Genomic DNA, 16,684 nt, shown 5'->3' with positions numbered 1-16,684 from the left:
GCAGGGTTGTAATGGGTGTGTGTCTTTATTTATAACAAGAAATATGCAGGAAGTATTGAAACACACACGCACACACAAACCTCAGATCTCAACAGCTTTTGCAGGTAAAGTCAGTATTTATTTATATTTTTCCCCCCATTTTTTGTTTATTTGGAAAAGAAAATCATATAAAACTTCCATTTCAGGTACATTTTAACCCTTTCATGCATGAATTAGGAGAACCTTAATGGGTCAAAACACAGTAATGTCCCATCAGAGAGCCAAGTTAAATTGATTGCCATTCCAACATTTATTTCAGTATAAAGTAGCTCCTTGTTTTGGATGATCCCTTATGGTCCAACTAAAGCAAAACTGAATTTAAAAGTAAAAATGTGGATCAAATTGTCTCTAAAATGTCCCGTCAGAGATTTTGAATACCGTGTTTTGACCCTAATGAAGTTATTTTTCCTGAGTGGTTTTATTCCTCTTTAGGCCTGAAAAAAACAATGCAATTGAAATTTTTTTATGAACTTATTTTTCATGGAGTTGCCTGTGTTTAATTTTTGAAGAAAAGAAACATGCATTTACTGATACACTGTGTGAAAACTATGAAATAAATTTTTTTAATGCCGCTAATCTGATATTTTGTCACATTTTAACAAACTCTAATATTAGTTATTCCTCACTTTATGGAGATAATACGCAAAAAAAAAAAACAAAAAAAAAAAACAGTCTAATAACAATAACAGGCGAGTGATTTACTCTCAAACATGTTAGTGCGGATCAGATTTATCAACAGCAAAGTTACAGTAATGGTATAAATGTCAGTGTATGGGATGGTGCATAAGTGTCCACTGTGTTGGCTGATATGGAACTAAAACAATAAAATCCATGAATATACAAGAGAACAGCTGGAGAAGAACTGTCCACTGTGCATGAAAGGGTTAATGTCCACACCTTAAATGTGGACAAGTGAGTGATCGGTGCAAATCCAAGTGTTTTAGTAGAATAAAAGAACAAATATAACTAGTGGGCAGGAGGAGAGGGGTTTGGTAAAGTCAGTATTTAATGTAGATTCAGTAAATCTTCAACTCTCTTGGGTCAGTTTTCTGGATGTTTACTTCAATAATCTTTTCAGAAGTGTATGTTCACCCCTATGCATTTTTTTATAATATATGTACATCTGGAATCTACAGCAAATATGTGCACAGTATTAAAAACAAAATGTGTTTTAGGAAAAAAAAAAGAATATTTTTGAAGCCATATACCATACCAACTTTATTTATGATGCACTTTAAGAACTTTACAGCTGGCCAAAGTGTCGTACACCAAACATAAAACAAGGGATTAAATAAGTAAAAAACAGTGATAACACAGGGTGCAAAGCGGGCTAAGGACAACAAAATACAACCATCATAAAAACAAAGACAAATTAAAATCAGATAAATACAGCATAAAAAAAAAAATTATGTGATGAAGAAAAGGACAGAAGACCATGAAAGCCTCTGGGACATTCTTATGGTGTGTAATTCAACACGTGATTATTGAATCTACTGGTTTGTGTGTGCGTGTTTCAATATTGTGTACGTTATTCCTGCATAGTTCTTGCTAGAAATAAAGATCCACCCATTATAACCCTGCAAAAATAACACAGCTAAAGGCTACCTAAGACTTTTGCATAGTACTGTGTATATATTCCTACATGATAACTGAGATTAGCAAATAATATACATGAGTTTTGTAAACACACATCTGAACTGGTCTTTAATGTAGAGTATCAGGTATTTAACATTTAGAAATGAATGAACCTAGACCTGAAATGAATGAGTTTAAGTCTGGAGGATGCACAAAAGTACAACTCACAGATGAGAGTGAATTAAATCAGGAAGTAGTTCAACAGAGTAAAGAGACAAATAAAAGGATCAGATTAAAGACTAGATAACTCTTACCTGCACCTCTGACTCCGCCCCATGTGAAGTAATTTGTCACATCGAGATTCATAACAGGAACACAATCTACTTTAACCCAGTGCTTCTTTTGTGACTGTTCCCAAATGAATTTTCCTGTTGATTTAACCTTTCTTAAGTAATTTATCGCCATTTAATATCATTTTATCTCCTGCAAGTTGTATTTTTCTACATTTAAGTTACTGAACATGTATATCACAGGTGTCAAGCGTGCGGCTCGGGGGCCAAATCCGGCCCGCCAAAGGGTCCAGTCTGGCCCACGGGATGAATTTGTGAAATGCAAAAATTACACTGAAGCTATTAATGATTGATGGTGTCAAAATCCTTTTAATTCAGGTTCCACGTACAGACACATCCAGTCCAATTAGATTTTAAGTGGGTCAGAGCAGTGAAATATTATCAGAATAACCTATAAATAATGACAACCCCAGAGTCTCTCTTTGTTTTTTTGGTGTAAAAAAAAAGTAAAATTACATGAAAATGTTTACATTACCAAACTATACTTCTACAAAAAATGTGAATAACCTGAACAAATATGAACAAATGGAAATGTCTTAAGAAAAGTAAATGCAATTTGACCAATATTCTGCCTGTTACTAAATGTTTTGTGCGATTGTAATGCACATGTGTAAATGATAAACTGAGGCAGAATATTGTTAAAATTGCACTTGTTTTTCTTAAGATGATTCAAGTTGTTCATGTTATTACGATTTTTAAGGAAACTCTGTAGATGTAAACTTGATCATAATAGAATTTTACTTTTTTCACTGTTATTATTTTACTGGAGATCAAATTGGGCTGAATGTGGAACTGAACTAAAATGAGTTTGACAGCCCTGGTGTAGATGGTCATGAAAGCTCAGAGTAAATTCAAAGGTTCTTAAATCAGAAACAGAGAAAACTAAAGAAGTAAAAATACCCGATTTTCACTGAAATACTGCAAAACACCAAGGATAATATTATAATAAATGGTGATCAATCACTTAAAAAAAGTTAAATAGAAAACAAAAAAAATCATTTGGGATCTGACACAAAAGTAGCACTGGGTCTTTAGGGGTTCGAGTCATAATGTTAGCAGTGAAACAGGTCTGTACACTTCCATTACTGCAGAAAAGCTGGAAATTAACAACCCATTACTTGTATTTTTTTATGCTTTTTTATGTTTGCCACCCCTGATGTGGATATTTTACATATTTTTACTAAAATGCTACTAACAAATCACTCCAATACAGGACTTTTAACACATGAACTCCTGTGTGAAACTACTTTTTTTAAAGTACTACTGTCACAGCTTATGTGTGCAGGTGTAAATACAGACTATGGGTTTAGACCCCAGAACTACAGGTAATTTGGGTTAAATATGCATTTTTACAGTTTTAATAATGTTACAGGCTAACTGTCAGAGGGTGTAAATATCTGCAAGTATCTGCTTTAAAAATAAAATGGAAAACTAATGTAAATTTCAAGAACCAAAGAGTTCATTAAAAGAGCTTTTGTTGCAGCAGTGGAAGTAAATAAAGTCCTTAAGAATGATGCAGACAGTTCCTAAAGGTGGCTGATTTTGGTGAATTCCTTACAAACCTGTCTGTACAAAAGTTACAAGAGTTAGAACAGACTGAAGCATCATTTAGTCGAAGTGCAGAAAGTAGAATATCGCCATCTTAAAGGTGAGAAAAAACAGCTAATAAAGACAGACCATTAAATCCTTTAAATGGAGCTGTGTCCTTTAGAGAAAATACCTGCAGGTTCCTAAAAAATTTGACCAGTAGTCTAAGAAATGACTAAAAAAAAAAGCAGCTGGGGTTTTACTGCTGCCTCTGAAACAACCTGGAAAATCTTACTGAAAGACCAGTCGTCTTTTGTCTCGTGCTCATGTTTTTCTCTTTTATGTGTCTGTATTTTTCATGTATTTCTTTAGAACTTGTTTCGTTTTGTAACCAAAGATCAACATTAATGTAATCGATGTTTTTATGCCGACAAGCTTGTGTTTTGTACCTAAGGGAACAGCTCTATCCTAAATGTGTATTATTCACTTTAGGAATAATTCTCATGTGTAAATAAGATTTAAAAAGGGAAATCAGTCGAACTATGGGAGCAGAGTCTGTGTCTCAATTTACTACAGCGGGTCAGTGCACTATAACTTATGTCTCCTGAGAGATTTTGACCGGTGTTTTATGAAGGGATGCTCATTAAACACTTTTCTGAATGAGCAAAGTGTCTGTCAGTCATTTACATTCGCCAGTAAAAACACAACACGTTAGGCTAATTATTACCAGATCATGAGGATGATGAGTGGAATGATTGTGCACAGCTGAAGTATTGCACAACAGGGCTCAGACTATTCCATACGTTATTGTATGGAATACAATCTCATCTTTTTTCTTCTTTTTCCTTGAAAGTGACTCAAATGTTGATTGAATGAATGATTTAAGTAGTTCATACAACTTTAAATATTCTTGAAAACCACTTGTCACACTGGAAAAATGCCAGCTTTTTAAGCTTAGGTCAAATGTGATACACAAACCTTTCAGTGGTCACATGATGCACAAATGCAGGCGAAGCAAAGTGCTTTTTTTTTTTTTAAAGCCGAGAGCTGAGCGACAGGTGAGGGCATCGCACACCACAGCACTACTAACCCACAGCCACTAGCACCACAACATGCACTGGAAACATCACAACTACTACTACTGCTCTGCTTGCCACACAGCTCACACTGACTGGACGGTGTGGGCAGTGTCAATCAGTGATGAATACAGGTACAATTGTCTGTGACTTTCCTGATCACTATTCTGTTAGTATCTGTAAGTTATATTATCCTTCATCTATATACATGTATTTGTCTTTATTAGTTAGTTTTCGTATTCTGAGATCCAGATTGGGTTGGTATGGGGGTCACCTCTGGTTCTGGGGGGGTGGGGTTTATACTTTGTGTGTCACAGAATTTTGTATTATAAAATGGGAATTTCTGAACATAAACACTCATAGTGTTGCACAGGTGTGACAAAATGAACTTGGTGTAGACATCAGTAAAGAGGAATGGGACACAATCTGGAACCATACAAAAAAAAATCTCAGTATGTAACCGTGCAAGGCTGTTGCAATTCAAAATTCTGCACCGTGTGCAAATTTCTCCAAATAAAGGACACCAGATGAATAACCAACTTTCACCTCTGTGTTTGAAGTGCAGCTCTACTGTAGGAACCTATATACACTGTGTCTGGTCATGTCTAAAAATTCAATCCTACTGGGTAGATATTTTACAAGATATGGAAAAGATTCTCAGAGTGTCTTTGAAACTGGACCCTTTATCTCTACTCTTGGGACATCCAAGTGGGGACATTATCAACATCAGCTTGAAAAGACTGTATGATATCCTCACATATGCTGCAAGGAAAAATATTTTCATGTCTTGGATTAATGACAAACCTCCCACTAAAACGACTTGGCATAAAATCCTTCTGGAATGCATTCCTATGGACTATTTGACCTGTTTACTTCATTCTTCAAAGGGACAGTTTATGAAAATTTGGACTCCATACCTCCGTTTCACAAACTCATCAGTCACTTCTGTGCTTTCAGACCTCATCAATGACTGAAAATCTTTGGTGCCTGTTTACAATTAGATCACTACTGATCTCACCCGTCACTGCTTGATTGTCTGATCTTTGTTTTATCTTCACTATAACTCCAGACTGTGGACTAATTGCTTTATCTTGGATTAGTATACCTTTTTTTTTTTTAATTTTCTTATAGACCAGCTGTTGTACTGAGCCATTTGTTGCAAAAAAAAAAAGTAATAAAATCTAATAAAGATAATTGAAAAAAAAAAAAAAAAAAAAGGGAATTTCTTTCTTTTTCTCTTGTTTTGTACTTCTGAGATATACAATGAAAACAAATAAAAACTGATCCAAAAAAAAAAATTTTTTTTGAAAAAAGTCTGTCTTCAGTTATTTCTTGGACCCGTCTTGATGTTTCAGCTTACATCTTGTTCAATGGTGGTCGGATTCCTTACCTTGGCCATGTCTGACACCTGAACAGCTTGTACTTCTGGGTTCTGCAGGTAGGTTACAGGTCTGGAATATGCCAGCACTGGAGCTTCACACTTGATTTTTTTGTACATCTTTGGCAGTGAAATTGCGCCTTTTCTTCGACCCTGTTGACTTTTTGCAACACATTTGATAGTTCTGTGATCACACGTGACTATACCTGCAATTTCAAGCGTGCTGCATCCCTCTGAAAGACTTTTGACTTTTCAGAATCAGTAAAATCTCTTTTTCAGCCCATTTTGCCTGAGGAAAAGAATCTGCCTGCTAGTTATGCACACCTTGATACAGGGAGTTGATCTCCTTAGGCCGCACCCTCCCTCATTACACAAATACACACCACCTGATATGTTCAAATCCAATAAGCACTCAGGTTTAAACACCTGGGAGTTGGAAAATACGCATAAAAATGATGATACTGTGAAAATACTTGCCTAATTTTTTTGCACACAGTGTATGTGCAGTGGTGAAAAATAGTTTTTGGACGCCCCATGCATTTGTGATCTATTGTATTATGTTTATGTCTATGCATTTGGCAGACGCTTTCTTCCAAAGCGACTTACAGGGGAAAACCAATTAAATCACTCAAACAATCAAATTTTATTTATATAGCGCCAGATCACAAAAAAGTTATCTCATGACACTTTATATATAGAGTTGGTCCAAACCAGACTCTAAGCCAATTTACAGAAACCAACAGAATCCTCCAGGAGCAAACACTTGTGACTGGTGACAGTAGAAGGAAAAACTTCCCTTTAACAGCAGAAACCTGGAGCAGACCCAGACTCCTGGAGGATGGACATCTGCCTTGACCAGTTGGGGTTAAAGAGAGAGGGTAAAGAGAGAGAAAGAGAGAGCGATAGAGACTGGGGGAGAGGGGGAGAAGGGGGGAGTAGGGGGTGACACATGGAGACGGTTGAGGATAAGTGAGTGGTGGTGATGAGGGCAGGGAAGAGGCAGGACCACCGCAGCAGGTCCAGAGATAATCCTGGAAGAATCTGTGATAATCCTGGGAAAAACCTTATTAGAATATTTAAGATGGAATGTTTGAAAGTGTTAGGATAGGAGGTGCTCTCAGAAGAGCTGGGTCTTCAGGAGCTTCTTGAAGATAGGCAGGGATGCCTCTGTTCTTGTAGCACTTGGTAGGGAGTTCCACCAACATGGAACGACCCATGAAAAGAGCCTGGATTGTCTTGTACAAGGTCTGGGGACCACCAGACTACGTTCCCCAGATGAGCGGAGTGGTCGTGGGGCAACATAAGCTTTTATCAGTGCACCTAGGTAGGTAGGAGCAGACCCACTGAGAATTTTGTAGGCTAGGATTAAAGATTTGAATTTGATGCAGGCAGCTATGGGTAGCCAGTGTAACTCAATGAGTAAGGGGGTGACATGTGCCCTTTTAGGCTGATTGAAGACCAGACGCGCTGCTGCATTCTGGACCATCTGTAGTGGTCTGACAACACAAGCTGGGAGGCCCGTTAGAAGAGCATTGCAGTAGTCAAGATGGAAGATAACCATAGTCTGCACCAGGAGCTGGGTGGCCTGTTCGGTGAGGTATGGCCTGATCTTTCTTAGGTTGAACAGAGTGAAACGGCATGATCGGGTGACAGAGGCAACATGATCCGTGAAGGTCAACTGATTATCAATCATGACTCCCGGGTTACGTACTACACTGGTAGGAGCCAGAGGTATGGAGTCAGTACTGATGGAGATGTCCTGCTGTATGGCTGGCTTAGCTGGGAAGACCAGCAGTTCAGTTTTGGACAGGTTCAGCTGAAGGTGATGGGCTTTCATCCATGCAGATATGTCAGAGAGACAAACTGAGATTCGTGCTGAGACTGTGGAGTCGTCAGGTGGGAATGCCAGACAGAGCTGGGTATCATCAGCATAGCAATGATATGAGAAGCCGTGTGAGTGGATGATCTGACCGAGTGAGGTGGTGTATATGGCAAAAAGGAGGGGGCCCAACACAGAGCCTTGGGGGACCCCCGTATTAAAAAGTATTGTTCCATTCTCCAAACCCACATGCTCCCTTCTGCACATGCTCAGTTCCATCCAGGTCAAAACTGGATGTTTCAGCAAAATAATAAAACACATCAAGGGCGTAACATGTTGAAACTGTCCAGAATTCAAGTTTTCTTTCTAGTTAACAATAATTAACAATTTTTTTTTATATCTGACTGATGCAGCCACACAAAAATAATATTTCTGTTTAGACAGTGGTCTAAACATGGTGTAACTGTTTTCTGCAAGATACTTTCAAAAGGACAGATGGACAGCTTTCAAACTCTCTCTTAAATTTGGATTTGGTAAACATGATTTTTTTCAGATATCTCCAACTCCGTGATTACTTTGTAAAGGAAATACAATGTTCTATGACACAGACTCCCTCTCACCTAATTCAAATACTGGTGGATGCCTAGCAAGGTTCCAGCAACAAAAACATCACTGGTGAAATTTATACAGCTTTGAATTCAAAAGACGAGATATATTTTCACGCAAAAAATCAATGGGAGAGGGACCTGCATGAGGAAAAACCAGATGAGATCTGGTCAGAGGGGTGGAAATCTAAAACTGTACTACAGACTCACTATCATGGAGGGATTTTTGTTTCAAATATCTGGTCCGTTTCTTTATTACACCTGTATGAAAATCACATTTTTCTGGAGTTCATTTTTCCTGCTGGAGGGAGTGCAGTTCACTGGAGGCAGATCAAACACATGTTCTGCTCTTGTCCTGGTGTTGACGGCTTTTGAGGAGAGATGATTAAGTTGATGTATTCAGTTTTTGGTGTTCATTTGGATATGTCATTGGCTACTTTGTTTTTTAGCATTCCCCCAGAGCAGGGGTGTCAAACTCAGATCCTCGAGGGCCGGTATCCTGCATGTTTTAGATGTTTCCCTCTTCCAGCACACCTGGAAGCCATTACATCGTTACCAGGCTTCTGCAGAGCATGATGATGAGCTGATCATTAATTGAACCAGGTGTGGAAGGAAGAGGGAAATATCTAAAACATGCAGGATACCGGCCCTCGAGGACCAGAGTTTGACACCTGTGCCCCAAAGGAATTATGGGAAAGTGACATATATTTATTTAGAATACTGCTTGCTGCAGGCAAAAAAGCCATCACCAAATATTGGCTTAAAAAGGACCCCCCCTCAATTTCCTTGGTGATAAAAATTGTCAACCAAATCCATTTAATGGAAATGATGACATACAATCTCCGCCTACAACAGCACAAGGGGGTAAAGTACTGGAAAAAATGGGACTTTTTCATTCAATCTGTGGACAGTAAACAGTCTGTAAATGTCTGAATGGACCTGGGACTGTGTTTCTGTATGTTTTGTATCTTATACTAAAACAATAAAAAATAAAGTACACAAAAAAAAATATAATAATAATAATAATAATAATAATAATTATTATTATTATTATATATTTCTGCAAATATTTCATGACAATATTTGAGAACGTGTAAAATTTTAAGGGTGTACGAAAACTCTTTCCCACTACATACAATGGACCAGATTACCTGAAAACACATTTTCCATCATCATCATCCATATAATCCTTCAACACACTGAGCGGGAAAGGTCGATGGTAGGAAATGGAGTAAACCCATCTAAATAAACAGGTATGTATGCATTTACTAAAATAAATATGAAAGCAGGATCTCTTGAAGCTTTTAAAGGCCACACTTTTATCTTTTAAATCTTTACATTTCTTCATCCAATGCAGAGAACTGGGCTTTGTAACACTGTAAACATTCAGAGACTTCAGTGCTTGGTCGTGTAAAGGCTCAGTCTGAAGCAGGTTTACTAACGAGGAGCACAGTGAAATGGACCGGTGGAAATACAGAGTGTTCACTGTCGTCTCAGGGAGCGCTGGCGTTCATTCTCTCCTGACAGCTGTCCCAGAAGTTCAACAGTCTGTTGTCTTTGTTGGAACAGAAGTCGGTAAAGTCTCGCAGCAGGCGGTCGGCCAGCTTCTCGTCGCCCAACACGCCCGTCCTCCAGGCTTTGGTCAGCATGGTGTTGTAGGCCCAGTAGTAGCCCACCCTCTCCTCGCTGCCGAACGGGCCCTGGCTGTTGGAGGTGGTGGAGTTTCTGCGCCGGCGCTGAGTGCCGCTCGAGTACTTCCTTTTGGAGTACGGCAGCTGGAGGAACACTGTTCCTGAGGAAAAACCAAGAGTTTCACAGAACTCCAACTGTTTCATGTATGAACATGTATTTTATTGTGTCCTGGGTTGGTTTTTATGCACTTTTATTGTTTTTTGTGCAGTTTTTATGGAATTTACAAAACTTATAAAAATTTATAAAATAAACTTTTATGCAAAAAAATAAAAGTTTGTGTGTTCTGGTACTTGACTTACCCCCGCTGTTGAGTTTGGAATATCAGTACTACATACAAACTTTTTCAAATGTATAACTTTAAATTGCAGCCTTTTTCACAGCCTGATACTGAGATTACAACTGTAATTACAAACTATTTTTTTTGTTTTAGGTCAATATTTTTGGCTCTTTTTTTCTTTCTTATCCGGACACTAAACATTACTAAAGTACATATTTTTTCATTACTTTGCAAATGAAGAATCCATGAGTGTTTGTGCATTTTTCTTTAGTCGTGTGACAAACCTGTGACATGGATGTACTGCGGCTTGTTCTCAGATGGGAAATTAAAAGCAGAAGCTGAGAATTTGTCATGTACGAAGCCAAATCTGGCAGAAATAGAACATACAGACATTTTGCCACAATGTTAGCTCAACAATTCAAAACGGAAGTCAATCAGGAAATACGATTTGTGTAAAAATGCCAGAAGTTCACCCACCTGTACAGTATGGCCTCCTGGAAGAGCTGCATCCTGTCCCAGTACGTCTCTGGTTCAAACCCTGGTGATGGAAAACACAGATGTCAGGACAGACGTGTGGGACTCATACTGGTTCTGTCAGCATTTCCGTACCTTCGAACAGGTTGTCACTGCCATTCTTCAGCACACAGTGGATGTTCAGTGGGATGAAGAGTTGGGCTCTCAGAGGGTCTCCATACAGGTATGATGTCAGTGCGAATGGGACCTCCAGCACAGGAACCAACAGGAAGCCACAGGACGCTGCTTTCCTGTGCCAGCCTTGGACCTGATGGATCACAACGGGTCAATGAGGAGGGTTTCACTTCACAAAATACACATTTGTACATATGAGACAGATTCTATACGTCAACTGAGGACGCAGCGTCTGCTAAATGATAAATTTGAGTCCATTTAATAATAAACTTTATTTATTTTAGATCAGGGCTGTCAAACTCATTTTGGTTCAGTTCCATATTTAGCCCAATTTGATCTCAAGCGGGCCAGACCAGTAAAATAATGACTTAATAACCTATAAATAATGACAAATCCAAGTTTTCCTTTTTGTTTTAGTATAAAAAAAAAAACTCCAATTAAATTATGAAAATATTTACATTTTACAAAAAAGATGTGAATAACCTGAAAAAAACAGAAATTTCATTTAAAAAAATTAGTGCAATTTTAACAATATTACTTATTATTTATACATGTACATTACACACAGTGTTACATAAACATTTGGTAACAGACAGAATATTGACAAAATTTTGGAACTAAAATTTGAACAGTTTCTACAATATTCCATCTCTTATTAACACAACTCCAGATCACAGTGGATCCATAAATGCACCAAACATTTAGTAACAGACAGAATATTGTTCAAACTGCACATTTCAGGTTGTTCATCTTTGTTTTTATTTATGTATTTATTTGCATTTTATTGTGAAAGAATAGTTTTGTAAATGTAAATATTTTCAAAGTGTAATGCTATTTTTTTCACTTAAATTTTTACCACGTAATTTTTCACAAAGAAAATTTGTCGTTGTCATTATTTATGGGTTATTGTGTTGTTGTTTTTACTGTAGATCACATTGGTCTGTATGTGGAATCTTGGACCAAAAGGATTTGGACAACCTGGATTGTTCAGGTTCATTTTTGCACTTTCATCCTGCAGGGCCAGAATGGAACCTTTGGTGGGCCGGCTTTGGCCGCATGTTTGACACCTGTGGTTTAGATCTTTTTATAAATGTAATTCAAGACATATTTCATGTCTCATCAAACTAAGACCAGGCTGATGCCCCTGATGTGAAAATTCAACAAACCTGGGGACAGTAAGAGTTTACAGACTTTATTTCTAACTCCATGTGTGGAATAATTTTGTAATCTAAAATAATTTTAGCTAATTACTTGTAGAAGTATATTTACTGTTTTTGATAAGAGATGCTGTGTTAGCCCACACAAGCACAGTGACTATAGAGACATGCTCATAATAATCCAGTTTTTGTAATAAGGTGTTTACATGAATATCCATCCATCCTTCATCCATGGATAGATGGATGGATGACGACCTGAGCCTCCATCTTTTGTTCCTTCAAACATCTGGTAAAGATCAGCTCATGAGTAAAAACCTGTTGATATCCTCTGTCAGTAGGTGTGCTTTTCCCTCTGAGCAGAAATGTGGACTCTGAAGTATAAATCTCTACCAAAAATGATCATTTTAGTTTAATCCAGCTAAGCATAAACAGGAACAGTGTGTTACAACCTGCTGTAAATCTCACAAATTACATTCATTTTCTGAAAACACTGTGTACACGTCCAAAGAATCCTCATAAAACTGGAAAACCATCAGCTTAACCCACAAGTCTGAAGTGGAATATGGTCCCTCTAGAAAAACGCCTAATTCAGAATATCAAAACAGAATGTAGTGTTAACACTAAACCTGTTAAAGTGACAGTAACAGTGGAATTACTGATGTATATGTGCATAAATGTATGCACTGAACACAATAGATCGGTTCTGATTGAACTGCACAGTTTGCATTAGTGGTTATTAGTTTTATTTTGTTTGTTCTGCAGTTTTGTTACGGTGTGATAAATACATTTTTTTACCACACATTTAAAAGCAAGACTCAGGTAAAGCAACTTAACACTAATTACACTGTACAGTAATTTTTTAAATAAAAGCCTGAAATTCGGATTACTGTATCTCCCATTAAGACAGGGCTGTAACACAGAAGGTTCACTCTTTCTATTGGTCAGAAGTGTCTGTCAGTCCTAGAATGCAGCAGAAACAGAAACCTGATGGTTGGGTTGAACTGAGTTTGGTGTTTATTTCGACCTGACTTTGGCCCTGCAGGGTATCACTTCTTCTAAAGGTTCACGTGGTTATTTTGATCCACCACACTGTGTTCAAAGATACCCCCAAAAAACTGCAACAAGGTAGAAGTGAAACACACTCCAAAGCACAGGTGTGAAAACAGACTGATTATATGATTATACTGTTACAGTGTGTTACACTTACTTCCTCTGTAAATGTGAATAAATTCAGTTTTAAGACATGAGTCCACAGTAACACTACCATAAACAAAACATCCTCCTGTTGATAATTTGATCTGTAAAAACTAAATCTGATGGAAGATGAACCCTTAGAGACCCCTCGAGCCACTTTTGTACATTTCTGTCATTTTCATTTTTGGTTTACTGATCATTATGGTTGTGTTTCAGCTTATGGCATGAATTTCTACAAGATAGTCTTTTTTTTAACTAATTATGCACTACAGACACTTTTAGGGACCCTTAATCCAAAAATGTACACACAAAAAAACTGCTGTAACGTAATCACATAGCAATATTTTTATCTGCCCTTTCTGTATGTATCTTCATAAACCACTTCATCTCTGCTCAAAACTACCAAATATTCAATAATTTTCAAGATATTAACCCTTTAAATGCCAGTTTGAATATAGGATGACATGTTTAATTAAAAAATACTGTACATGGTGGTGGGTCGGGTTTTATATCAGAGCCTTGGAAATGTCAAACATTAACAATAACATTGATTTCATTCCATTCATAGTTTTTATGTAATGGCGGACCCTCATTGGCTTACATTAAAATCATCATAAAAAATTCTAATGCAATGAAATCAATGCTGTTCCACCACTTTTCATTCTATAAAAATATCTAATTTATGAAAGAAACAAAAAATAACACTGACATTACATATTCAAATGGCATTTAAAGGGTCAAATTCTGAAAATTATTAAACATTTGGTAGTTTTGAACAGAGCTGAAGTAGATTAAGAGATTTATGCAAAAAAAAAAAAAATTGATTTATGATGATTTTATAGCAGTTTTTGTGCATGTACATCTTTGGCTCAAGGGTAGAAACCTACAGGAATGCACAGGGGTCAAAAATAACAAGTGGTGCCAGGCACAACAAACCCCACCCCTCACACATATTTCACCCATTATAAGTAAATGGGAAGATTTTTTAAAAAATCATTAAAAATTTGAACTTTGACCTACTGTTCCCAAAATGTAAGGAGCTCCATTCTGGATCACTGGCAGTCTATAAACCAAATTAGGTGTGAATTCACCCAATAGTTTTGCTGCTACAGACATTTGAAATTTTGCCCATTATAAGTAAATGGGAAAAAAAAAAAAGATTTTAAAAATTCATTAAAATCTGTAACTTTGACCTACTTTACCCAAAATGTAATCAGATCTATTCTGGGTCACTGGCAATCTATCAACCCGATTTGGTATGAATTCAACCAATAGTTTTGCTGCTAGAGTGTTAACAAACAAACAAACCAAACCAAAAATAATACCCCTTGCCTCCCCTTCGGGGGGGCGGGGTAATAAAACATCACCATCTCAAAGAGCACAGCTGCAGTGACAGCCATCCAATGCAGCTTGATCTCAAAAGCGGCGTTGAGGGAGAAGTTGCCGTGGTAATAACAGCTGCACCACTCTGTGCGGTCGCTGCGGTTGTTGACGTCCACGTCCAGGGTGACGGTCTTCTGCTCCGGGACTGTAGCCGCTGAGGGACAGAGGGAGGAGGTGGAGAGACCGAAGACAGGAGGCGAGGAAGCAGAGGGGGGAGACAATGACAGCGTGATGTGCAGGCAGACGGACGAGTGAGAGCAGAGCGTGGATGGAAACTACACGTGTGTGACAGCAGGGTTAAAGTGAAGGTTACAGGTAACAGCAGCAATCTGATCTGGAGAGGCACCGGAAAGGGCAGTTTTTACTCTCCTGTCACATCATGAAATAGATGAAAACTATTAAATATAAATAACTATATTATTATTTGTACTGTAGGCTTCTTCAAGTGCAGATATGTTTGTGTTTTCTTTTAATTCAGGGACTTATAGGAAATTAGTGATGTCGTTCTAAGTTGATCAGTGTTTTTTTAATATGATGCGGGGACTTCCAAACATAAATCTGTACGGTCACTCATCAGAAGGTTAACGATGCATAGCTTGTTTTTAGAAGAAGCAAACCATTTGTGAGCTATGACAGTGGCTGATAAGAATACTTTCTTTTATATGTATTGCATATGTATGTATACAATACACAAATATATGTATGAATTTATTTAACTGAAGAAATCTCTTGGAAGAGAGACGAAATGTTTTCAAAAGAGCTAAACTAGTCCAGTTGAACCAAGAAGAATGATGACCTGGACAAAGGAGAACTTACACAGACTTCTGTTTTTACTTCATCTGCAGCTATTGTTGACCTGAATTAATCTTTAGAAAGAAAAAAAAAAGACTGCTACTAATGGGAAAAAGATAAATCTGGATGTAGATGTTTTTGTAACTGAATTGGGTTCTGCTTTAGAATGCTTTTAAGGAACATTATTGATTACACTTTTCACACTGGTTTATACATGTCTTTAGTATTGTGTTTTAAGTATGTTTTGTGAATGTATGGCTGAAATTTCCACTTGCAAGAGTTTTTTTTAATATCAATTAGTATTTTTTTCCTGGTTAAATAAAGTTTCAATAAAATAAATACAATAAATCAGAAATCTTACTAACTCCATCAAAAAAGATCTTGTGTGCTACAGGTACAATGCGAGACCTACATATTTATTTCAAAAAATTACGATATTTCAGATTTAACCATTTTGTTATCAAATTATCTTATTTTTATTTTCCAGTTAAAGTATTGCCTTTATTATTGTGCTGTTTTCTTCTTCTCTTTTTCCTTGAAAGTGACTCAAATGTTGATTGAATGAATGATTTAAGTAGTTCATACATCTTTAAATATTCTTGGAAACCACTCGTCAAACTGGAAAAATGCCAGCTTTTTAAGCTTAGGTCAAATGTGACAGACAAACCTTTCAGCGGTCACATGATGCACAAATGCAGGCGAAGCCAAGTGCTTTTTTTTTTTTTTAAGCAGAGAGCTGAGCGACAGGTGAGGGCATCACACACCACAGCACTACTAACCCACAGCCACTAGCACCACAACATGCACTGGAAACATCACAACTACTACTACTGCTCTGCTTGCCACACAGCTCACACTGATTGGACGGTGTGGGCAGCATCAATCAGCGATGAATACAGCTACATCTACATGCACTACACACACAGAGCACACCACTGTCTGGTCAGATCACAGTCCGCCGTCCACAGAGGCCAGTCCAGGATCTCAGTGTCACACAGTAATGAGGTGAAGATGATGATGATGATGATGATGTACTACATTAACAAAGGCATGAAATGTTACGTGACAAATTTCTGTGGTGAGAATGAGAACAAGATGAAAAGTGATGTTACATAAATCCACCAGAGCTCATTATTTTCAGTCTCAAAAAAAATATGTAAGGTTGATGCAAA

At 37.4% G+C, this 16,684-nt stretch overlaps 1 protein-coding gene and 2 long non-coding RNA genes across 3 annotated transcripts in view; 1 reads left to right on the top strand and 2 right to left on the bottom strand.

Annotated features, from left to right (window-relative positions):
- Nucleotides 1-6,497, bottom strand: part of LOC115437047 (uncharacterized) — a 22,147-nt gene extending 15,650 nt beyond the window's left edge. The window contains exons 1-2 of the long non-coding RNA XR_003937904.1: nucleotides 6,188-6,497; nucleotides 2,615-2,622 (exon numbers count right to left, since the gene is read on the bottom strand). This is a non-coding gene — a long non-coding RNA (uncharacterized LOC115437047). The remainder of the gene's footprint in view (nucleotides 1-2,614; nucleotides 2,623-6,187) is intronic.
- On the top strand, nucleotides 2,881-16,684 carry LOC115437048 (uncharacterized). The gene is made up of 2 exons (XR_003937905.1): nucleotides 2,881-4,701; nucleotides 16,412-16,684. It is a non-coding gene; the product is annotated as an uncharacterized LOC115437048 (long non-coding RNA).
- The window catches only part of depdc5 (DEP domain containing 5, GATOR1 subcomplex subunit), a 40,731-nt gene continuing 33,541 nt past the window's right edge, over nucleotides 9,495-16,684 (bottom strand). Inside the window, 5 exon segments of the mRNA XM_030160121.1 lie at nucleotides 9,495-10,161; nucleotides 10,623-10,705; nucleotides 10,816-10,876; nucleotides 10,948-11,119; nucleotides 14,705-14,874. Of these exon segments, the coding sequence (XP_030015981.1) occupies nucleotides 9,863-10,161; nucleotides 10,623-10,705; nucleotides 10,816-10,876; nucleotides 10,948-11,119; nucleotides 14,705-14,874 (785 nt within the window). The 3' untranslated portion in view covers nucleotides 9,495-9,862.

This window comes from Sphaeramia orbicularis, chromosome 17, assembly GCF_902148855.1.
Source record: "Sphaeramia orbicularis chromosome 17, fSphaOr1.1, whole genome shotgun sequence".
NCBI classification, from domain to species: domain Eukaryota; kingdom Metazoa; phylum Chordata; class Actinopteri; order Kurtiformes; family Apogonidae; genus Sphaeramia; species Sphaeramia orbicularis.
This window is presented reverse-complemented; position numbering and strand designations above follow the sequence as displayed.